Raw genomic sequence first — 24,582 nt, 5'->3', positions numbered from 1 at the left:
TCAAGAGGGGGTAATGGGATTGCAGCCTCAGAGCTTGGTGCTTAAAAACGCTAAATTGGGAACAGTTCAAGTGCTCTCAAATCAGCAATTTAAGTGAAAGTAAAACTTGAAAACAGCCAGCTACCCACCAAGCCTTGCTGAGCTTGGTGACCACACTGGTGAAGGAAGTAGCATTGCCTTTGAAGGTCAGTCATCTGTAAACTGAATATGGCAGATAAACATCACAGAAGCTCAGTGGTTTGCGTATTGGCCTGCTAAACCCAGGGTTGTGAGTTCAATCGTTGAGGGGGCCATTTAGGGAGCTGGGGCAAAAATCTGTCTGGGGATTTGTCCTGCCCTGAGCAGGGGGTTGGACTAGATAACCTTCTGAGGTCCCTTCCAACCCTGATATTCTATGTTTCTCATCCATTCTAGACATGCATGCTCAGTCACAGGCTCATTTTGTTGTTCCGTGTGTGTGTCACTCTTTCTCACACGCACACTGTAAGATTGCTTCACCTTAACTGGTATATATTTTCAGGGCTGCCCAGAGGGGAGGGCAAGTGGGGCAATTTGCCCCGGGGCCCACAGGGGCCCCCACGAGAGTTTTTCGGGACCCCTGGAGCGGGGTCCTTCACTCACTCCGGGGGCCCCGGAAAACTCTTGCGGGGCCTGGGCCCCCTGGAGCTTCTTCCGCTCCATGTCTTCGGCGGCAGTTCGGCGGCGGGGGCCCCCTGAATCCTCTGGGTGGCTCTGTATATTTTAAACAGATAGTTCTTTCTGCTCCTTTTAGAACCATTTCTAGCATGGAGAAATTGGAGGCTCATTGAATTATAAAGTGATAAAAAATCAGGAAATATAGAAGTCTGGTTTTAAATCAGTGGTGCGTATGAAACAGCAGATTCAAGTGCACATAAGGAGCTTTATTTCAGGTAACAAATATAAAACAAATATGTATTAATGCATCATTTTGCACAGAGACTGAACATTGAAGAATATTATTTATTAGTTCCTTTGTATTCTAAAAAGCAGTCAGATTTAAGCAGCAGGTTATACCTATGGGTAATATTGCACTATTCTATTCTATTCTATTCTATTCTATTCTATTCTATGTGCTTATACTGCCCTCATCACCTTAGTATCTGAATGCCTCCAGCAGAGCATGAAGTGATGTGACTAATATCTGTAACATATGATTAATTCTCTCTCTTCTGCTGCTGAAGAATGTACCGAACTCAGGGAAAGCAGGCATTTATTGGCGAGTATAGTAGGAGTGGATCCATGCTGTCTGAGAAACTTTCATGCATGTGTGTGGGAAGGAAGATGATAGTTCTTCATAATCCTTGGTGCTTAGTTCTTCTATGAGCTATAGGCACTCAGGACAGATGAAGTATTTTACCCCTTGGTTAACTTCTTGGAGCAAAATTTACAGTATCAGCAGAGGCCGATTGGAAGGTTTTCCTGACCTGTATTACAGCCTCACCATAGGCTTGGATAAATTCTTGATACTTCCATCTGCCTGTTTCAACCTTTGTTTTCTACCATTGGCTCACGAGTCTCACTCTTCATGTGGCATGGGGTGTCAAAAAAAACCCAAGGAGATCTCTGTGGGCAAAGGGGAGAGAGGGATGGAGACTCTGGGGGCTAGTGTGTTGATGGTTGAGGCTAGTATCCAATGATAAAGATTCACCAGAGCCTTGACTCCTCATCTTGTAGGGTGGAGTGCTGCTGTTAATCTAGTCACATTCAATAGAAACTGGCAAGCTGCAATTTGATAATTTTACTTGTTTCTTACACACTGACGTTGTGCTACCTGAGTATGAGTCATAGACATTTCTACCCATTTTGCTAAAAAGAAATGTAATAGATTTCCTAGTGTTAGTCAAAATGAATGATGAAGTGCCAAATTCACCTTTGGTATAGCTCCATTGGCAGGAATCACAATTATCTAGCAGGAAAGTTGTAAGGGAATAAAATAGTTGATCTCTGAAGGAATACAACTATTTTTTCTAGTACTTGATTGTTTTTAAATACCTCTTAGACTCTTACAAAATATGTTTTTGTCCTGTGAATTTTATCCTTTTCCACATGCAAAACAGCCATATTTTTCTGTTCCTAGTGGAACACAAGCCTATATAGTTCCTTGCTGTTTATTTCCTTATTCCTTATTTGTGCTTTACCATCATTATGGATGCTGTTATGAATTTGCCCAACTCAAGGGAAATGCTTGTTGTGACTGAAGAGCCAACAGAGGAAGCACATGACCATAAAATATTCTATATCAAATATGATGTTAAAATGTGTTGGTACCTGAATTCCAGATAAAATAGAATCTTTCTGGCTCTAGAGGTCATTCTCATACCAAATTATAAGAATGTTTATCAGCATCCTTGGACCCAGAGGAAGCACAGTGACTTCTACAGGAAGACCAGACATTCCTTTCTGGCCTTTTGCATAGCAAGATGAGTATGGCCATGGTAACATATGCTTGACAAATTCTTAGCTGCTGTTATGGTCTATAGTTATGCTGTTATGGTATAGCTGCTGTTATGGTCTATATATGGTCTATTGGGGGGAGGGATAGCTCAGTGGTTTGAGCATTGGCCTGCTAAACCCAGGGTTGTGAGTTCAATCCTTGAGGGGGCCACTTGGGGATCTGGGGCAAAATCAGTACTTGGTCCTGCTAGTGAAGGCAGGGGGCTGGACTCGATGACCTTTCAAGGTCCCTTCCAGTTCTAGGAGATGGGATATCTCCATTATTTAAATTTTAAATTTAAATAGTGGCTGCTGCCCACTGGCATAGATCGAGTCAGCTTTCAGGCTGATCAAATTTATGCCTGGACAGCACTGACGCCCCCAAAATGGGGAAGGGGGAAAAAACTTACTTGAAGATACTTTTGCACTTCCCATCCAGACTCACATTGTGCAGTCCTTGGCTGTAGCAGGGAATTGGGGTATGGGACTTGAGGCTTGCAGCTTTAAAAGCTGTGAGGATTTCCCCACCATACATGTGTTGAAGATGGATCCTATATTAAACATAGTTTTCTTAACTTTCCTGTAGACTATGAAATGAAACTGGAAACACGTGGGACCATGTAGCAGAAAGGAAATGATGTTAAGAGGATTTATTTTAATTTGAAGGAAAATTTCATTGGTTTTTTATTGTATTTTTGTTTTACTGCTTTAGGAAAAGATCTATAATTTTTGCACTTAACCTTTTGGAATGTTTCTTTATATGCAATGGTATATTAATGCAGTGCAAGTGAATGTAATATACTAGAAAAGTGGTTACATTAGCCCACATAGGCAGTTCAATGTGTGTGGCAAACAAAAAGTCAATTATTTTAAAAAATAGTATATAATTACACTTATTGGTTGTCAAACATGACTGCAAAGGAATCCTGACTTCAAACCAACAAGGGAAAACAACTTTTTAAAGTGAGCCCTTTTTTAGAATTAATAAAGTGTCTATAAATTTTTATGATGCTACCTATAGCTAAGAACATAAGAATGGTGATACTGAGTCAGACCAATGGTTCATCAGGCCCAGTATCCTGTCTTCTGGCAGGGGCTGGTGCCAAATGCTTCAGATGGAATGAACAGAAAGGGCAATCTATCCCCCGCTGTCTAGTCCCAGCATCTGGCAGTCAGAGGTTTAGGGACACCCGGAGTATAATGTCCCTGACAAGCTTGGCTAATAGCCATTGATAGATCTATTCTCCATGAACTTATCTAACTCTTTTTTTAACCCACTTATACTTTTGGCCTTTACAATTTCCACTGGCAACAAGTTCCACAGGTTATGCAATGTGTGAAGAAGTACTTCCTTTTGTTTGTTTTAAATCTGCTGCCTATTAATTTAATTGGGTGACCCCTGGCTCTTGTGTTATGTGAAGGGGTAAATAATACTTCCTTATTCACTGTCTTCAATGATTCATTATTTTGTAGACCGCTATCATATCCCCCATTAGTCATCTCTTTTCTGAGATGAACAGTTCCAGTTTTTTATTCTCTCCTCATATGGAAGCTATTCCATACGCTAAACATTTTTGTTGCCCTTCTCTGTACTTTTTCCAGAAATATAACTTTTTTGAGATGGGACAACCATAACTGCTTGCAGTATTCAAGGTATGGGCATACTGTGGATTTATATAGTGGCATTATGATATTTTCTGTCTTATTATCTATCTCTTTCGTAATGGTTCCTAACATTCTTTTAGCTTTTTTGACTCCAGCTGCAAGTTGAGCAGATGTTTTCAAAAAATTATCCATGAAGTTTTCATAGAACCTTTTTAGCGATTTTCCATTCTGTACAGTATATCTTATCTAAATGGCAGCTCTGTATAGTACACTGAGGATGAGACTGGAATGCAAGAATTACAACTCCAGTTATTACACTAACTCTTAGCATTGTCACCAAGTCTTGTGATTTGCAAGTCTTGTGATTTTGGGTGTTTTTCTTAATGTCTCAGCTTAATTTTTTTTAATATTAAGTTTCTAGATCTCATTGTGGAAGGAAGCTTGAAAATATGGTCCTTAAAAACTCAGAAACCCAAAGGCAAATGAAAAAAACCCAACAATTATTATTTTAAAAAAATCATGATTTTTAAACCAATCTCATTATTTTGGGAGCCTTACTCATGATTTTTGAATGCATAGACTGGCAAGACTGTTTATGTGACCTTGGACAAATTAATTAACTTTTGTTTAATTTTTTTAAACTGTAAAATTAGGATAATAATAGCCACTGGTAATAGAACATGATTAATTTACTCATCTTCTATAGAAATAACATCCCAGGAAGTTGGTAAATTAGGATGAAATTGTTCATATTTTTACATCGTGTGCGATATGTAAAGCACTAAGTAACTGTAAAATATTACTATATATTAAAGGGTTATGTTTATTATGGCTATGTAAAGCGTTGCATAGGCTGCATTTCATAGGCCAGCCCCTGGCCCAAGTAGCCAGGGTGGACGTTGGACAGATGCATATGAAACAAAGCCATTTTGTGGCAGCCTAATGGGTGAAATAGCCGATGTGGGATCTTTTGTGACCTCTAGAGGCTGGGAATGGGAGGATCCATGCGGATGCAGATCCCACAGCTCCATCTGTCCCCATGCCTAGCCTCCATTTATGTGTGCTGCCATGCACAGCAGGGACAGGTGTGCCCCTTGTTCTCTCACATCCAGCCACACCTCTTGGGCAGTGGAACCATCTGGAGAACCACCCATGGAAGAGGGGGCTGCATTTGCCCTATGACAAATAGTAAAATAAATAAACTATACTGGCATAAGGCACCTTTATACTGATATCACCAAGTCTGCACTAGGAGTTACTGGTGTAACTATTCTGGTAAAATCAGCCTTCCCCCACACTGAAGTAGTTATAGTAATACAAAAACTGTGTGTAGACAGAACTTAGTCCACTGTGTCTGTCAAACAGGCCACTTCACCTATTCATACTGTGCCAGATCAAGAGTAATGTTTTTTAATGTTTAGGAATCTGAAAGCAGGGGAAAATGGGACGGCAACATAAACAGAAGCCTCTGAGAAATAATAAAACCAGCCACAAGCTAGCTAACTAAAACCTCATGCAATTTCAAGCTTCCTAATGCCACTGGGGACAAATGTTATCCCCAGGACTAATTCTGGAGAAAAATCTAGTATTCAGTTGCCATTGGGCATTAGACCCTAATCAGGAAAATTTCATAAGATTTCTTATTTCTACCTTTTTTCCCCACCTCCTTTCTCTCATAGTCACAGTGTCCTTGTTCCAACATGTTCTTTGCCAAATTAACTTATCAAAGTAATGCTTCTTGCATAGATTTCTTTCAGTTTAGCAAGGCAATATTTATTTTTATGCAATTTATTTTTATGAAAGTGAATGCATACTTAAAATACTTTTTTTCTTTAAGGTGGCTAATCTTGCTTGTTCACTATCAACTAATGAAGATGGAATTAAAATTGCCCAAATGGCAGCTAATCACATAGAGACTTTGTGCCCACAGGTATGACTTTTTCAATTAATTCCCATCACAAGGCACTGTGTGTAACCTATATAGAGTATAAACCAATGTATATGTTCATTCACTCCTAAATATTCAGGCTAAAACAGTAATTAGAAAGCAAAGGGTAATTCAAATGGAAACTGTTCAATTATTCTCTTTTTACTATTTGTAAAAGATTGAAACAAAAGAGTAGCTAATAATCTGTATAGACTGACAGCAATAAATAATTTGGAAAAGCATACTGTGTTAGAGATATTGCTAGAAATTAACCAGGTTGGATAAACTATGCCAATCCAAGATCCTAATTGGGGATTCTCTTTGCCCACTATATCAAATATATATTTTTATTTTTAACTTTTATATACTTTGATTTTTTTTTATTCTTAATGGGTTTGGGATCTACTGATTGTCTCCACCCAAAAAATTTTGGGCTTTTCTTTTGGGAGGATAAATGACAAGCAGCAGAACAAGAAGTACATTTTCACCAAGAATATTAATGTAAAGGACCAAACATGCATTTAGTATATTTAGTATATTTGAAGGATTCAGGGTAAGTACATTATCCTGTTGAAGTAAACTGAAAGTAAAATTGAGAAATTATATTTCCTCTATTAAAAGAACTATACAGGTTTCTGTGAGTTGGCGTGCATCAGCCTTGAGGCTGTGTTAAGTCAAGAAAATTAGATCTTTAAAGAATAGTGCAGCTGATGCAACACCTTTAAGTATCAGAGGGGTAGCTGTGTTAGTCTGAATCTGTAAAAAGCAACAGAGGGTCCTGTGGCACCTTTAAGACTAACAGAAGTATTGGGAGCATAAGCTTTCGTGGGTAAGAACCTCACTTCTTCAGATGCAACACCTTTAAGGTTCTTCTCTTTTAACAAGTTTGAAAGATTACTGTAGTTGAAATAGGACACTAAAGACCAAAGATTAACGGTATTTCCTGTTACAAGATCAAGAGATCTGTTCTTCTCTCAGTGCACATTTAACATACATTAGAAGCTTGGAATGCACATAAGGCTAGAAAAGAGACACACATGTCAATAATGCCATGCATGCTACAAACACAGCACTTTCAGTTCAATCACAGTAATGGACTGTGAATATTTTTGTAATTATTTACAATTGAGTGTTGTTCAGCCCATTGTTTTTGCTTTCATTGATTATTATCACTAAATTTGTATGTACAATTTGTGACCAAGTAGCTTTTTTCAGGTTGTGTTTGTATTCAGAGTAAAAATGCAGGTTTTTAATGCTTTATTCTGTTTTGAGATTTATGTTCCTTTTCTAAACAGAGGGGCATGGTCTGAGTATAGCATCTGGAGCTAGGAATACCTGAGTTCTAATTCTGTCTCAATACGAGTTGGCAAGCCATTTAACCTGCCTATATTTCAATTTCCTAGCAGTAAAATGGCAATAACATTTACTTCTCAGGGATGTTTTGAGTATGAATTATTAACGATTGTGGAGCACTTTCAATTAAAACAACAACATAAAATAAAACTGATGCACATATGCCAAATATTAATTATTAATAATTTATTAATACTGCAGAATTTATTCTTTTCTTACTAAAGCAACATTCCTAATGAAAGCAATGGATATTTTACCCAAGTAAGGACTAAGAGCAGCACAATTAGGTCCATGGGTTTTAATAACACCCCAGATTGTTTATTATCGGGAAAAAAAACGCTCCAAAGGGGGAAAGAATGCTCTGAGAATCCATGCAGGGGGGCCTCCATGGGACCTGGAAGGAGGAGAGCTGCATGCAGCGTGTCCCCTATATGCTTGAATCTCTGTGGGGGACAAAATTAGCTGTTGGATTGTTTTTACCGTTATGCCGTGTAGGCATTTCTTTGTGTAAGCTACATTGTTTGATGGGAACCATGGTAATTGAATTGAAATCTGAAAAGGTTGAATTAAAAAAATCCTTGGGGCCCCAGAATGCAGCAAGTTTGAACAGTGGCATTTTCTGTATTATACTGTGAAAAAATAGATATAGAATTTACAACCCTCAGAGGAAAAATCTTTATATTATTAGAATTCATAGATATAGACTCATATTACATAGGCTGTTCTGCACTGCAGCTACAATAAGTAGGAGTGATTCTGAACTATGGTGGTAAAGCGGTTACTCAAACGGAGACTAAAAGCATATGTCTTGATATTGCTCAAATATAAAAAATAAATTGTGGATCTACACCAGAACAGATAGATAGCATTGCTGTTTACATAATTACAGTAGTTCCTGAATTATGTGCCTTCCATACACTTTATATGGGGGATCTCTTTGAAGAATGTTTAATGTAGATAAATGTCATCATTAAGATAGCAATTAATGAAATAGTAGCTGCAAATAAAAAGGAGCTACTTTTCTTGTTACTAGTGGTTTTGTTTTTGTACTAAATAATTATTTTACAGACACTTTGCAGGCTCAGTAAAAATCCAATATTGATGAAGTGTCTACATAGCAATCACATGTAACTTTTCTTGTATATAGTGAAAAACATGACATTGCAACATGTGGGAAATATTCCCCTTTTATGTTGCAGAAGGAGAAATTTGGCAGAAAATTTCCTAATGCCTCCATATTTTACACTGTGTGTACAGCGATTCTCACTGCAAAGGTTCTTAGGTTTCTCTACAGGTGTTCCTCTAGGACAGACAGGGACCCTCTTACAGATGGAGACTAAACTATTCAGGAATGGGGGAAATGCAGAAAACTGAAGAAGTTAAAAGATTTGGATTTCCCAGAGAAAACAGTACTATATGCAACAGTACTATAAGCTGTTGGAGTGGGAAAAAGTTGGGTTCCCTTCCTCCTCGATTCTTGAGGTTTCTTATCGCTCTCCCCCTCTCTTCCCCCACTCTGCAGGTAGATGAAAGAAAGGATCTGTCCTGCATAATTGGCCATTAAGAGGAGTAGGACAGGAAAAATCACGAGAATTTAGGAGAATGAAGACCCAGCCTGTCTCCTATGGGAGAGTCAGATCCTCTTCTCTAAGGCCTGTGTAGTTTCTCCACATTTTCTTCTTGTTGCTCTGAGGGTTTGTCTACACTGCAATTAAAAACCCATGGCTGGCCTGTGCCAGCTGACTCAGGCTAAAGGGCTGTTCACTTGTCGTGTAGATGTTCAGGCTTGGACTCTAGGATCCTGCAAGGTGAAAGGGTACAAAACTTGGGCTGCAGCCAGACTCAGAATGTCTACGCCACAATTAAACAGCCCCTTAGCCCAAGCTCTGTGATCCCAAGTCAGCAGGCATGGGTCAGCCATGGGTGTCTAATTGTAGTGTAGACATACCCTCAGAAGCCTGATCTACTGATAGAGCCCAAGAGCTGGCTCAATTAAATCCCCATTCTTTCCCTTCTGTCTTCTGCTTCCTCATTCATATTCTCAGTTTCTGCCCATGTGCAAAAAGTGAAAAACTGGAAGAAAGTTTAAATTCATATTTTTTCCAAACATTTTATGTTTTTCATGGCAATATGGTTAATATAGTTATGACTTTTACCAAGGTTGATGCTCTGTTAAACATCCCCATCAGAGCACAGCTTCTTAATTCCAATGCCCCAAGCTGGAGTAGAGAGAGAGACTTGACATTTTGTTCACATGCTTGTAAATATAGCTTCTGTAAGTCTGTTCTTTTAGTCAGCTTATCCTTTCTCTGGACATGAGGTGATAAATTGAGAAAAGCTGTATGAGGAGGCTATATAAGGAGTTCACCTCTTTTGAGTGTGAAGTTTTCTTTAGCAGTTTAAATAATAATAATAATTAAATAATAATAATGGAACACCTTCCTGGTAAAACAAAAACAAGTTTATATCCCTTGACTGGCCAAAAATGTACATAAGCTATTACTACCAGTCCAGTCTTTCTTTGACTTGAACCTGGTGAAAGGATATTTCTAGAACAGGTTTCTGAACTAATGCAGAAAGTTTGCAGAAAACAGATTTACAGCAAAACAAAATTTCCTTTTCCAGAGATTGGTCTTATCTGTGTAATATAGATAACATGGAAAGAAGAAAGATTATCTTAGAAAAAGTGAAAAACAATATTAAGTAGGGCAGGACACAGAAACTGCTATTTGTATTCATGCCTGATTTTGGGTCAGAGCCAGTGTTCACATTCAAATATGAATATTGGCTCTAAAGGCTGAGCATATTGAGAACAGTTTATCATTCCAAGAGAAATATCTTTTGTTTGTATTGGGCTGCACTGGGCAATTTTGTGCATGCAAAAATTAGAGCCAGGGACAATTATATAAAAGATAAATGGTGAAATCCTAGTTTTCTATGAAGGACCTATGCAAGGGTGAATGTGTGGAGCAGGATTATACAAGAGCCTCCTTGCCCAAAGAGGCCTAAATGGATTGGGGGAAGAGAGACTTGGGGGGCAGGGTATGCTGCAGGAGATACCTTACTGCTCACTTTTGAAAAAGAACAAATACACGCCCGAGTACACACATGCACACACACAACCAGCAAACATGCTACAGATTCCAGTGTACGTGATAGCTGGCTGAGGACCAAGTTGTGTGCCCTAGCTGCCACTGATTCTATGTTATATTGACATGGAAGCTGGCTTCCTGACAGTCCCCTGATCCCTAGCTAGGGATTCTACTGCTTGTGAGGAGTGAGAAGCATTCAGACCTCCAATTTCCTTCCCAACACACAGCCACATATCACAGGCTGGGCTTTGCCTCTAGGTATTTACAAAGCAATGGGTAAACGGGGATTTTCAAATGCACGAATGACGGTTAGGCACTTAGTTCCCATTGACTTTCAATTACTCGTATTACTGTCAATGGTAGTTACACAGGTAACTGACTTTTGTGCCTTTGAAAATCACCCCTGAGGTCTATGGATTTATTAATTTGTTTTGTAGGGTGTAGTTGGAGTGGTCAGCAGGCTTATGATGAGCTAAGGAAAGAGAATGATTTATTCCCTTTGCCTCAGAAGCTGTTGTGGCCAAATGTGATACTGTTCTTGAAAATACAGACGGCGTAGAGCACTTGATACAGATACAGCGGCAAAATGAGGACAGACACATGGATGGATTTAAGCAGCAGACCACAATTTTATTAAACTTTAACACAGGGCGGGGGCTGCTCCCTACCCATTGTTCATACTTTGCTATACCAGGCATTTAATGGGTTCCAGTGTGGGTGTAAGAGGGCTCCTTCCCTATAACCTGTAATTCTGAGTAGACTCTTCTCAGCCTACTCCCCAGAACTGAGCTAACTGTAATTCCTAGCATCCTCCTCCCCACAAGAGGGACAAAGGGTGCAGAAGGGTAGAGACCTTGGCCTGCAAGGGCCACAAAGTCTGACCTCAGGCTACTCAGGGTATGTCTACACTGCAATGCAAACCTGGGCTATGACTCAGGCTCAAGCCTAAATCCACTTCTGTCCACATACAAATCACACTAACCCAGAGTCCCAGGACTATGTGGAGTTGCAGAGTCTGAGTTCAGGTCAAGCATTAACCCGAGGTTCAAGCCCCATTGCTTTGCAATATAGGTGCAACCCACTTGATTCAGGTCCTGCAAATCCTCCAAAAAGTATCCCCCAATAGTCCTCTCTATCCCAAGAATCTTGAACCTACTCTATTGAAAATGAAAGCAACCACCCTTGGTAAGTCAACATTAACTTGTCTGTTGTCTTCTGACCACTGAGCTGCAAACACACTATCAGAGAGCCTGCTGTGTTTGCAATGGAAACCGAACAGAAGAAGACTTTTGAACAATGCGCTGCTTCATGGTCATGGGAGCACAGCCTGATTTTGGAAAAGCTCTAGTGCAAGGCCAGAAAAACCATGGACTTTTGTAAGTGTACCAGGAATGATCATGCATACTAGCAAATAGTGAAGAAACTGGCAGCTTTGCAAATTTACTGAGCCAGTGACCAGTGCAGGCAGCAGATTAAGCGACTCAAGAATGAGTACCGGAGAACCAGGAACTAGAACTGCACCACTGGCAACTTGCAAAAAATCATGCCTGTTTTATAAGGAGTTTGACCAGATGCTGGACACTGCACCCAGCATGGAGCCAACGATGACCTGGTCAGTTGGGATGGTGCCCTGCTGGCCCAAGAATCTAGGATGGGGGCTTATGACAGCCAGCAGCAGGCACTGAGTGGGGACAATGAAGTTATTTTGTTGCTGAAACTGGTTCCAGAGCAGGTTTTGTGGCAGGAGCAGCACATTCTGGGTCCATACTCAGAGGAGCTGATGCACCCTCCAAGGAAGAGCCCACAGTGGAGTCTGCAGGAGACAAACACCAGACTGAAGCTGCCCTTAAGCCTGGTAGGTTTCTGGATCTGTATTAATGTTCATTAATACAGTAACGGGAGGGATTTCAGCAATATGAACCAATGCAGAAGTTATGAGAAGCCCCAGCTAGCAGTGTGTATCTGCTATTGGCAGATTGTATGCCAGTGGCGTGGTTCACCTCCAACTCTTTCCCCCCGTCTCCCGACGTGGAGTTCAAAATGGGGACTGGGACATGCAAACAGTAAATAACACCTTTAATGTGTATTTTTACTGGAAATTCAAAGATTTTTGCTAGGGCCATTCCTGTTTCTTAAAAATAACAACCTTACATTGCCATGCCTCAGATAGATACTAAGCACATTCCGTCTTAAACCACTGTGGCTTGAAGGGACTCCTGGGAAGGCAAAATACTCCCTGGTCCTTGACCTATGGGAGGAAAAAATTCCTTCCTGCCCTCCCATTCCCCAGTGAGCGATTGGTTAGACATGCAGAATCTGTCAGGCCAGATTCCCGTTCCTAGTTCCAATTCAGTAGGGTGGTGCTGTCAGAACAAAGCTGAGAGGCTCCACATGGCCCCCATTCCAGATTAAATCCCAAAATCTGGGGAATAAAACCTAGCACTCCTCTTGGGGAGCCAGTTTTGAATAGAGCTGCGGAAATCTGACAAATCAGCACCCCTCCCTCTGAAGCTGGCCAAGAATCTATTGGGTATCCCTCTCAAGAAATGTCTCCTAATTAGTTCCTCACTGTCTGCTGGGACTATCCCCCTTCACAACCAGTCCCATCGAGTTTCCCCACCTATTGAGGCAGGTGGGTGGCATTTCTATGACTATAAACTTAATGGCTTATTTTAGATGGAACCAACAAAGTGAAGGTCTGAGGTGTGTAGAACAGGTTTAGTAGAAATCATAATGACTCCCAGCTGAAGTATAATGCTACATGAAGCACTGAGATCACATTTTGGCTTCAAGTTTATGGGGGGAAAGTGTGTTGGGGTTGATTGTCTAATGTGCTGTCAGTGTTTGTAATGTCTATTTGTGTCTAGTCTTGCAAGTACTCGATGCTAGAATGTCCATTGAGTTCAATGGGAATTTTGTACCTGGACTACTCACTTTTGATTGCATGTTAGGAGGAATTAAATATTGGCAGTATATTTCTATTTGCACTAAGCTTCAAACTATTTTTATTGATACAGTAAAATTGAACAATGTCTGTAAGTGCACCCTTTTTCTCCACAGTCTTCACACTAACCTGCCCCATCTATTGATTTTATTAATATTCAATATGTGGATAACTCAGTATATTGAATATAAATTGTGTCTTACTTCTCCCTCAGCAGCTCCCTCTACTAGATAGACTTTTATAATACATTTCAAGTATGTCCAAGTGGAATTAGATATGGGCAAAGAGAATCTTATTTAATAAGAGCCATCATAAACCTTCAGTAAGCCCATTTTTTCAGATTCAGAACAACTGGGTTAACTATTTTTTCCCCATTTTTTGTGGGCCTCTGCATTTCTTGATTCCAATTCCAGTCCTGGCCGGAAGCCTTGAAATCCTGTGAGATAAGCTATTCTGTCTTAATTGGAAATGGGAGATACACGAAATCTCTTTGTTAATCCTTTCCTGTGACATTTCCAACCAAGGCTCAGAAAAAGGTTTGGATAAACATCCAAAGTTTTCAAGGATTATCTGAATTGACTCAGAAACCTGCATATCCATCAGGAGACGTAAGAAAGGCAGATGGGAGGTGTTTGGATCATGGCAGCTTGATCAACAGAGGGGAAAGATGGCTCCTGGCTAGAACTGGGCAAATTTTTTTGACAGAGATTTTGTGTGTGTGAAAAATGCAGATTTAACAACATTGAAACATTTCAGAAAGTGTGTGAACAAGTGCAAACAGTGAAACCGTGTACATGACAGAAACCCCCTATTGTGGCACGTCACCTTTCCATCCATTCTCCTTTTTCTTCTCTCCCCATTTACCAGGCTCTTGGCTCTTTGGAAGGAAGGTGGAGGCATCCACAGAGGAGAGGGGTCAATATGGAGGGCTGCAGGGGGTGAGGTTGCCCTGCCCACTCCTGGGACACAATTGTATTTGCCACCCATCCATGGAGTCTTCCAAGCTGCTTCTGGACTGCAGCGCAGGGTAGTGTGCAGAGGAGTCAGGCCATGGTGTGAGTGATGCAGCAGGAGCTGCTATCTTGTGGTCATTAGTGATATGAGACGCTCAAACAGCTGTTTCTGCTGAGCTCAGTCCTCCTCCCTTAGCTGCCATTCCTGTTCCAGGAACTGCAAAGCAAGTGCCTACTCCTGTGCTGAAACCCTGTCCTCAAGCTGTTCAGCCAGCTTGATCCTTTCCTCTTACTTCGGCATACCTTTCCTCTAGCCACAAGTCCTTCTGTCTTGTTACTGGAATCGCCTTGTTGACTCTCTCCAGAAACTGAACTATAAGTTAATCAGAGATATGTTCCTCTTGGAATGGTCCATGGAGGTATTTTGGCCAAAGCTCCTGCAGCAGTGTGAGCAAGCCGAGGAGGACCTGCAGCCAGTAGAGGTTGAGGGGCCTGGAACAGAACAAGACACAGAGGGTTGTTTCAAATAGGCAGAGCACAGAAAAAATCCTTGTGGAATTCTGAGGACATAAAATGACACTTTTACAAACTGGACTTCAATATATGGTAGAGGGTTGCTTCAGACCACAGACAATTCTTGGATACAGCCTCATTAATCACAGCTAAAGAAGTGCGGGCACAATGATAAGTTAAAAATGAAAAGCTGCTTTTTGAATTTAGAAAAATGCAAAACTACTTGGGTTTGGCAGTGGAGTGGGGCCAGGGTGTTAATGTCATCAGTGGCTGTGCTACACAAGCTTTTTCTATGATTTCAGGCCTTCCACTTTTTGGATGACATAACAATTCTTGTGGTGCCTGACTGGGAAAGGAAGATGATATTGAATACTGTCTCTGAATTTAAGGCCATAACTCTTCTAAAACCAGTCTCATTCTATAATAGTTAATATTAAAATGCATTCAGTAGTTAGAGCCTTAGTATTTGGCTCCAGGTTGTGTAAACAATGTTGTTGATAGGCACATTGGCACTGCTGTCTGTGTCTATATTTATATATGCCATTTCTTTTTTCATATTTTGCTATTAATGAAAATAATAGAATAAGTGGCGTATTCCTGCACAATATAATTATCATTCCTTAATGTCATTCTCTTTTCATGTTTGTGAATCTCGTATGTTTTAACTATTGTTGACATTAGTTCCTCACTTTAGATGACTATTAAAACCAAGGCACATACTTTCTATAAGTTGAATCTTCTGAATGTGCAGTTTGTGAATCCTTTTAGTTGCCAGAGTGGCATAAAGGAGGAGCCTTAGGGCATGCCTATACTTGCAAATGTAGAGTGCTTTGAGTTAAACCAGCTTTCATAGAGTACAGTAGGGAAAGCGCTGCAGTCTGTCCACACTGACAGCTGCAAGTGCACTGGCGGGGCCACATTTGTGGCACTTGCAGTGGCCACAGAGAGCAGTGCATTGTGGTAGCTATCCCAGCATGCAAGTTACTGCAATGTGCTTTTCAAATGAGGAGGGTGGGATGGAGTGTGACAGGGAGTGTGTTGTGTGTATGTGGGGGGAGAGAGAGTAGGTTTTTGGGGGGCTGAGAGCATGTCAGCATGCTGTCTTGTAAGTTCAGACAGCAGCAGATTCCCCCCTTACCCCCTCACCTCTCTCTCTCAAACACAGCATTCCACAGTAATGGTTTGCTTTGATATCTGCATTCCTGCAGTGATTCCAAACAATTACGAGAGTGGCCACTTAGCTTAAGGGGATTATGGGACGTTTCCGGAGGCCGATCAGAGTGCAGTAATGCAACACCTCGTTCACACTGATGCCCGGGCGTTTCACCCAAGGCGCACCAAGCATTATGCTTCTCACCAAGGTCAGAGCGCTCTAAGTGCCTTGCCAGTGTTGACGGGTCGTGAGTTAGGACTCCCGGGGCTGCTTTAATGTGCTCTAATTCGCAAGTGTAGCCAAGCCCTCAGTGTAACCAAGAATCAGGACATAGTAGCTAAGGCTTTACAGGCAGCGAAGGTATATATCTATGTATATGTCACATAACCTTTTAAAACAATCTCATTAAACTATTTTTCTGTAATGTATATCATATGGGACTGTATCATGGTGTTGTATGATATAAACATTTTATGGTGATATATCTTGATTTTAACAAGGTTTTGGATGCAATCCCATATGACATTCTCATAAGAAAACTTGGGAAATGTGGCCTAGATTAAATGAATATAAGATGGGTGCACGGCTGGTTGAAAGATGGTATGCAGTATAGTTATCAATGGTTCACTGTCAAACTGGTGGGGCATTTATAGTGGAGTCCTGCAGGGTTCTGTTCTACATCCAGTGCTAGACAAATATTTTCATTAACGACTTGGATAATGGAGAAGAGATTATGCTCATAAAATTTGCAGATGACACCAACCTGGAATGTGGGGGGTGGGCTGCAAGCACTTTGGAGGGCAGAATTAGAATTCAAAATGACCTTGAGAAATTGGAGACTTGGACTGAAATCAGTAAGATGAAATTCAATAAAGACAAGTGCAAAGTACTGCTGTTGAAAGGAAAAATCAAATGCACAAATACAAAATTGGGAATAACTGGCTAGGCAGTATTACTGATGAAAAGGAACTGAGAGTTATAATGGATCACAAATTGAAATGAATCAACAACGTGATACAGTTGTGAAAAAGACAACTATCTCTCTAGGCTATATTAACCGGAGTGTAGTACGTAAGACAGGAGGTAATTGTCCTGTTCTACTCAGCACTGGCAAAGCATCAGCTGGAGCATTGTATTCAGTTTTGGGCCCCTCACTTTAGGAAAGATATAGGTGAATTGGAGAGAGTCGAAAGGAGAACAACTAAAATTATCAAAGGTTTAGAAAACATAACATATGAGAAAAGGTTTAAAAAACTGTGTGTTTAGTCTTGAGAAAATAAGACCAAGGGGGGAAATCTGATAGGTCTTCAAATACTTTAAGGGCTATTATAAAGTGGAAAGTAATCAGTTGTTCTCCTGTCCTTGAAGATAGGACAAGAAGTGATCGGCTTAAGCTTCAGCGAGGGAGATTAAGGTTAGGTACAATTTCTAATTTTAAAAATAGTTAAGCTTTGGAATAGTCTTCCAAGGAAGTTTGTGGAATCCTCGCCATTGGAGGTTTTAAGAACAGGTATGGTCTAGGTATTCTTTGTCTTGCTTCAGTGGAGAATGCTGGACTAGATAACCTTTTGAGGTCCCTCCAGCCCTACATTTCTAAGATTCTGTGATTCTGTTGCACTCATTTGGGATGACCAGCATCTCTCAGTTGTGGCTTTGTCACTAAAATGATCATCCAAAATGCATGCTGATAATATCTTTATACCACAGCACCCCCTTTCTCTATAACATATGTGTGTCTCCACAGTGAGGGAGAATGGCAGGGACAGCCAGTGATTCTGGGGCAGGTTTTATATCATGAGGGTTCTGCCTCCCCTGCAGCCCTCCCTTTCTTTGAACACTAAGACCATGTCTACGCTACCGGTGGCGTGTAGGGTATGTGTAGCTACAAGTGCCAGTGAAAGGCTGTTGTGTGGGGAGGCAGCAGAAAAGGGTCTGGCAGCTCCCTATTGCCTGAGTCTTTCAGAGCAGCAAAGAAAGATTTTGTCAGGGGAGTGCTGCCAGAGTCTTTCCCCTCTGCCTCTCCCCCCTTCCAGAGTCTTTCCTCATTGCTGGAGCCTTTCGTTGCAGCGGGAAAGGCTCTGCCAGCAGGACAGTACAATGCTGCATATAGCAATGTAGACATGGGAGGTACTGCTTGGGTATGTAGAGAGCCTTCTAGGATATATACCCTAGGTTTCAAGTGGGTAGGGCACTCTACTGTAATCTACTTGGCTCACTGTTTACACTGCTATTTATACATGCATTAGTTGGGTGTACAGGTGTAAATCCATGCTAGTAACATGGGCACCATTTCAATTGCTTTTTTGTTATCTTTCTCACATTCATCCCTAAATCTGTGATGTGGGTTTGCCAGGGACAGGTGGAAGGACACAATAGGTAGCCATGGAGTGAGCTGGGAACCTGTGGCAACAAGACAGTTGAGATTTGGTTGGGAAAGGGGGTATTAAAAAAGAATCCAAAACAAACATTCTGAACCTAGTAAGATGGCTGCTGAACTCCATCCCAGGCATTTATTGATGTATTTTATTCCATCCCACATCCTTTGTCTGTTTGGATTGTAAGCTCTGAAGACAGGGATCATGTATTCTCTATAGCAGTGATGGGCAACCTGGCGGGCCACGAGACAGTTTGTTTACATTGACCATCCACAGGCACAGCTGCCCACAGCTCCCAGTGGCCATAGTTCCCTGTTCCTGGCCAATGGGAGCTGCGGGAAGCAGCGGCCAGCACTTCCCTGCGGCCCGCACCTCTTCCTGCAGCTCCCACTGGCCAGGAATGGTGAACCAGGGCTGCTGGGAGCTCTGGGTGGCTGTGACTGCAGACGGTCAATGTAAACAAACTGGCTTGCAGGCCGCCAGCAGATTACCCTGATGGGCCGCAGATTGCCCACCACTGCTCTGTAGTCTTATAAATAGCATAGCCATCCCAAACTAAAATCATTATACTATTTCACTCTAGCAGATGTTCTCTATATACCTCACTCAAGCTTTACAAGTAAATACTGTACAAATATTCCTTTTCAAAGATTGTTGATTTAAAATGTTCTTTTTTTCCCTATTAACTTCCTGTTCTGGATTTTTATCTTTCCTTTATTCCTTGTCCCGATTTTACTTTGAATTGTTTTTCCTTCTTTGGTTTTATATATATTAGTTTCATGTGTATTTTCTTTATAAAAGCATGTTGTATATTTAAAGAAATTGCATAATACTCCTTTCAAAAAAATGAATACTTGAGAGTCAGCTAATAAGTTTATAAAATCATTCCCTTAATATATTTCATTTTTCAGATAACAGAGAATTTAAACATCTTTTATGCTGCTATGGATTTTTGCAGAATCTCAATTTTCTCTGTGTTATATTTACTTCCATATAACAGAAAGTCAATCACCCATTTTGTTCTCTTCCCTGGTACATAAAATGGGTGGGGGATGGAGGGAGTATTTTAGTAGAGAATCATAAAAATTGTTCACCAATGTCATCTTAATAAGCACAATTGTTTCATCCTCTTGGCTGAAGTGTCTGGTATCATGCCTTTTTTTTTGCCTAATACAATTTTCTCCACATAGCACAGTCTTGTACAAGGGCAGAAGTAATAGAGGGGAAAATGGGGAATAAGTGATTTCCCAACCATCTGCTTTAAAAGAGATAAAACAGATGTTAGTATCTCTAACAATATCAACATTCTTATTTAGTATTGTCTCCAGTCTTTCAATAGACAGATTAATTAAAAGTACATACCATGACCTTAATACTACTACTACTTCTATAATGAAAGGATGACATTTTGGTATAACAAAAACAAATATGTTTTTGTACAGTGTTTTAGCATGTTATCAAGACGCGCTCATACTGCTGATGAAGTCAATGAGAATTTTGCCATTAACTTCACTAGGTGCAGTAGCCTGCTGGAATTTTACAGCTCTTGGATACTTCTGTTAGCCTTGGTTTTACAAATGTTAAAATAAATATAGTTGACAGTGCAATGATGGCTGTGCCAATGAGTTGTGTTCTGGGCGGTTACCAGCAGAGTCATTCATGAGGTGATTTCCTGTACTAGCACAGTAGCAATCTGCAGACTGCTAGTTCTCCTATTATATTTCCAGAAGGGCTGCAATGTAAAAACATGCAACTCCAGAGTGATGGTTTGTCTCTGCTTTCCATTTCCTGCCTTTGGAATGGTTTGTCCTGCTTTCCATTTCCTCCCAGACTGATTTTTGTGACTGCTCTCTCCAGGCCTGCTGGGCTATTCAGCCAGTGAGCCAATATAAAGGCACAAGGGGTATTTCCCCAGGTGGTAACTCTTTAATACCAATTTTGACGTTCTACATCTGCCTGAACCTACCCCACTACCTCAGATCTAATCACAACATATAACTATTGAGCTCATGAGAATAACTATTAAGGGATGGTCCACATCCATAATCTTGCTTATAAATGATGGCAAATAACTTAGGTCTAAATTGTGGTTGGTTCCTGTGATGGTGACCCAGGGAATCTTCCTCATCTCTTGTAGCCCATCCTTTATGTGGGAGACAACCACCCTATGTAGTGTCTGTGATCTTGTGAGCTGAGCAGGGAGGATCTGGAGTGAAGCACTGCTATCTCTGTGCACAAACCAGCAGAACTGGCCAGTTGTGTCAGAGGAATGTATGCTGCACACCCTTTCAGAGTCTCCTGATGGACATTCTCTCTGCTCCCTGTGGCACAATGATGCCTGCTGTTCCCACTGGGATGGCGTGGCTCTGAATAGCCCATCCCCACACAGGACTGTAGCAAAAAAGTTACACTAGAACTTAAAACATCTATGCTAAAACATCCTATTGTTATTGGTTTCAAACCCTAACCCTAACCTTAACCCATGAAAGTTTATGCCCAAATAAATTTGTTAGTCTCTAAGGTGCCACAAAGACTCCTCATTGTTTTTTCCTATTGTTACTGTCATTGTTAGCTCTTCTGTCCTCCTCCCTCTGTCCCGAGCAGAACTTGTTTTTTTTTTTAGCTCCCCATTGCATCTTGTCTTTTGCGCAACGGTATGGAGGGCCGGGTAGGGAAGGCTGTGCCCCCCAAACAGCCTGGCCCCTGCCCCCTATCTGCCCCCTCCCACTTTCCGCTCCCTGATTGCCCCCCTCAGAACTCCCAACTCATCCAACTCCCCTGCTCCTCGTCCCCTGACTGCCCCCTCCCAGGACCCCCGTCCCATATCCAACCCCCCTGCTCCCTGTCCCCTAACTGCCCGAACTCCTATCCACACCCCCACCCCCTGACATCCCCCTCGGGACTCCCACCCCTTATCCAACTGCCCTCTGCTCCTCGACCCCTGATCACCATCCCCTCCTGGAACCCCCCGCCCCTAACTGCCCCCCGGTATCCCACCCCCTTATCCAACACCCCCTGCTCCCTGTCCCCTGACTGCCCTCCTGACCCCTATTCACATCCCCGGCCCCTGACAGGGCCCCCGGGACTCCCACCCCCAACCCTCCCTGTTCCCGATCCCCTGACTTCCCCCCTCAGAATCTCTGCCCCATGCATCCGCCCCCTCCTCCCTGATGCCCCCCAGGACTTCCCACTCCCTTACCCAACCCCCCCTGCTCCCCGCCCCCTTACAAGCAGCAGGAGCATGCAGCTGCAACACCCGGCCAGAGCCAGCTGCGCTTCCCATGCTGCCCAGCAGGAGGGGCGGGCCAGAGTGCAGCCCGTGCGGTGGTGTGGCTGCAGGGGTGGGGGGTTGACAGCTGGGGAGGGGCCAGGGACTAGGCTCCCTGGCGGGGAGCTCTGGGGCCAAGCAGGATGGTCCCACGGGACAGATGTGGTCCGCGGGCCGTAGTTTTCCCACGTCTGCACTAATGCAATAAAGATAATTACAAGACTAATTTAATATAATTTTGTGTGATAACTTAAATGTAATTTATAATGAATATAATGAATGTCATATAATTTATCATTTAATATATTATAGGTACATAGTGATGCAAGGAATAGATCCAGGGGTGAAAGGAACTCCGGTCACTTACCAGTATGGGGCTGGGGCCGGCTCCACCCCTGGAAGAGGTGGGGCCTCAGGCAGAAGGGGCGGGGCTGGGGGTCAGCATCCTCCAGCCAGCCCTTCCCTGCTGCCTGGCCTTCGCCAGCCGGGGCTCCAGTGGCGATTTAAAGGGCCCATCAGTGGCCGAGGGGGGGCAAAAGGGGCAGAGACATTAAAGTGCTGCCGGGTCCTTTGCCACAGCAGCGCTTTAACGTTGCTGCGTTTCCCCCCCACCCCTGTTGGAGGCCTGCGGCAGGGTCGCCGATGTGGGGGCGCAGCAACGTTAAAGTGCTGCTGTGGCAAAGGACCCGGCAGCGCTTTAACGTCCCTGCCCCTTTTGCCCCACCTGTCGGCAGCCCTGTTGGTACAGACCCTACCAGCAGGGCTACCGACGGGGGAGGGAAAAGGGGCAGGGATATGTGGGCTGAGTACGGGCAGGTACTGGCTTCTTATCGGTACGCCATACCGGCCCGTACCGGCTCACTTTCACCCCTGAATAGATCCTACACAAGAAGAGAGAACATCAGCAGTAGATGCAACATCCAAATCACATGCTCTTAAGAGAATGATCAGTAGTGCCAGATAGGGAGTTTAAGGTTAGGATAACTCATCCTTTGAATTTGGCACACAACATGACTAAGTATAAAATGGAAACAGGTCTATGTACTTTTGTTTGTTTTATTAGTTTTTATTGTGTTCATTATCCTAGCATTTACCTGGTTTAAATTAAAAAAGATTTATAACTCACAACTGGTCCCATTGTGATAGGCACTGAACAGAGAAGTAGCACAAAAGACTGTCCCTGCCCCAGAGAGTTTACAGTCTAGGCATCTGACAGGACAAGAAAATAAGATGAAATAGACAAATGGTGGTGTTGTGGGATGGGAGGATGAGGAAACAATTAAATGAAAGTTTAGCAGAAAAACAGAAGACACAGCTCGGATCTTTATTCTAAAATCTGGTAGCAAAAATATGCCAGTTAATCCCAGCTGTCGAGAGTTTTACAGGGGGTGAAAAGTGGTCTCTCGGGTAATTGGGTCCTGTGTTATTCACTGTTTGAACTGCACGTGGAAGTAAAAAGGAACCGAATGTTGAGATTGAAGCATTCAGGTTACCGGCTCATAGCAGCCTACCCTATTCAGGAGGCATGCAGCTTCCTTTTTTGCCAGCTGTAATTTCTGAGTGCTCTTCAGGTGTATTCTTAATAAAGACATATTTTAGTACTCTAACCTGGTGATGACAAAAGTGTGGCTGGCATTGTAAGGTCCATATAAGAGTGGAGTGGTTGAGCCCATCTGATCAGTTACAGATAAGAAACTAAATATCCATCACTGCTTCCACATCTAGCATTCCAAGAACAGTAATAAATCCAATGCAATCATCCAATGGGGACACTCTGAGACCATATATAGGATTGCAAGATGCTTCTATTGAATCATCCTTGGCTCAGGTGCTAAAACTAAGATTGATGGGAAATGATTAGGACCCTACCAAATTCATGGCCCATTTTAGTCAAATTCGCAGTCATGAGATTTTCTAAATAGTCAATTTCACTCTTTCAGATGTTTACATCTGAAATTTCACAGTGTTCTAACCAGGAGGGTCCCAACTCAAAAGGGAGTCATGGGGGATCACAAAGCTCTTGTAGATGGGTTGTGAGATTGCCACACTCGCTTCTGCGCTGCTTTCAGGGCTGGGGTGTTTCTGTGGGCTAGAGAGAGCAATGTCAGAGGAGATATTGGAGGTAAACCCTAGAAACAGCCAAGCTTAGAGGAGAAGCTTGGGTTGAGGTTTATGTTGTATTACTCTTTCTGAATTACCAGTAAAGCCAAACCCCAGAAAGAGAATGATATTGAACACTCCAAGGATGTAGTGGGGGCTCAACTCACTCACAGACCCCAAGAGAAGCATTTTGGCACAAGGCAGCACATGTCTCCTAACTGGTGCAGAAATTGCCCTTCTTCTCTAGAATCATTCACTATACCAAAAAGCATCATTCCCATCTTGTCAGGGTTGAGGTGTCAGCTAGCTCACCTTGATCCCTAGCACATCAGTCATTGCTAAAGAAGAGACATTCTTGAATCTGGGTTCAAGAAAAAGGCAACAGAACTGAGCATTTTGTCTGTCTTATCTGCCCTGCACATACATCTGTAGTATCCGAGTTTCAGATCTTCAAAGGCATTTAGGTGCCTAACTTCTGTGGAAATTATTTGGAGTTAGGCACCTAAATATCTTTGAGGATACAGGCTCCTTATAAGTCACATAAAGTCAGCAAAATGTATTTTAAAAAATGTTGGTTTTGTTCTCTCCTTCCCATCCATGAGCATGCACGGAAACAATCTTCTTTAACATCCTTTTCATCGAGCATAATCTGTTGATTTAGTATAGTAGGCTTTTGTCTGGCCCCCTGGAAGAAGAGATGAATTTTACATTTTGTTTTAAAGGTGGTAAGATTGCAGCAATTATGATCTGTTGTGGCAGGGTGTTCTATCCCCCTGGGCCATTGAAACATATCCTGAGGCCTATGACCTTATGAATGTATGGCTCTGATACACTTGATAACTCAA

At 42.1% G+C, this 24,582-nt stretch overlaps 1 protein-coding gene across 7 annotated transcripts in view; it reads left to right on the top strand.

Moving 5' to 3' along the window:
* Positions 1-24,582, top strand: part of CTNNA3 (catenin alpha 3) — a 954,554-nt gene that overhangs the window by 610,220 nt on the left and 319,752 nt on the right. For 6 of the 7 annotated variants that reach the window (XM_054035487.1, XM_054035489.1, XM_054035486.1 and 3 more), the window contains one exon: positions 5,897-5,989. The exons of the other annotated variant lie outside the window; for it this stretch is intronic. In XM_054035487.1, the coding sequence (XP_053891462.1) occupies positions 5,897-5,989 (93 nt within the window). The remainder of the gene's footprint in view (positions 1-5,896; positions 5,990-24,582) is intronic. 7 annotated transcript variants of the gene reach the window in all.

This window comes from Malaclemys terrapin, chromosome 7 (genome assembly GCF_027887155.1).
Source record: "Malaclemys terrapin pileata isolate rMalTer1 chromosome 7, rMalTer1.hap1, whole genome shotgun sequence".
Taxonomy (NCBI): Eukaryota; Metazoa; Chordata; order Testudines; family Emydidae; genus Malaclemys; species Malaclemys terrapin.
The sequence above is the reverse complement of the archived record's forward strand: the minus strand, read 5'-3'. Positions and strand labels throughout refer to the sequence as shown.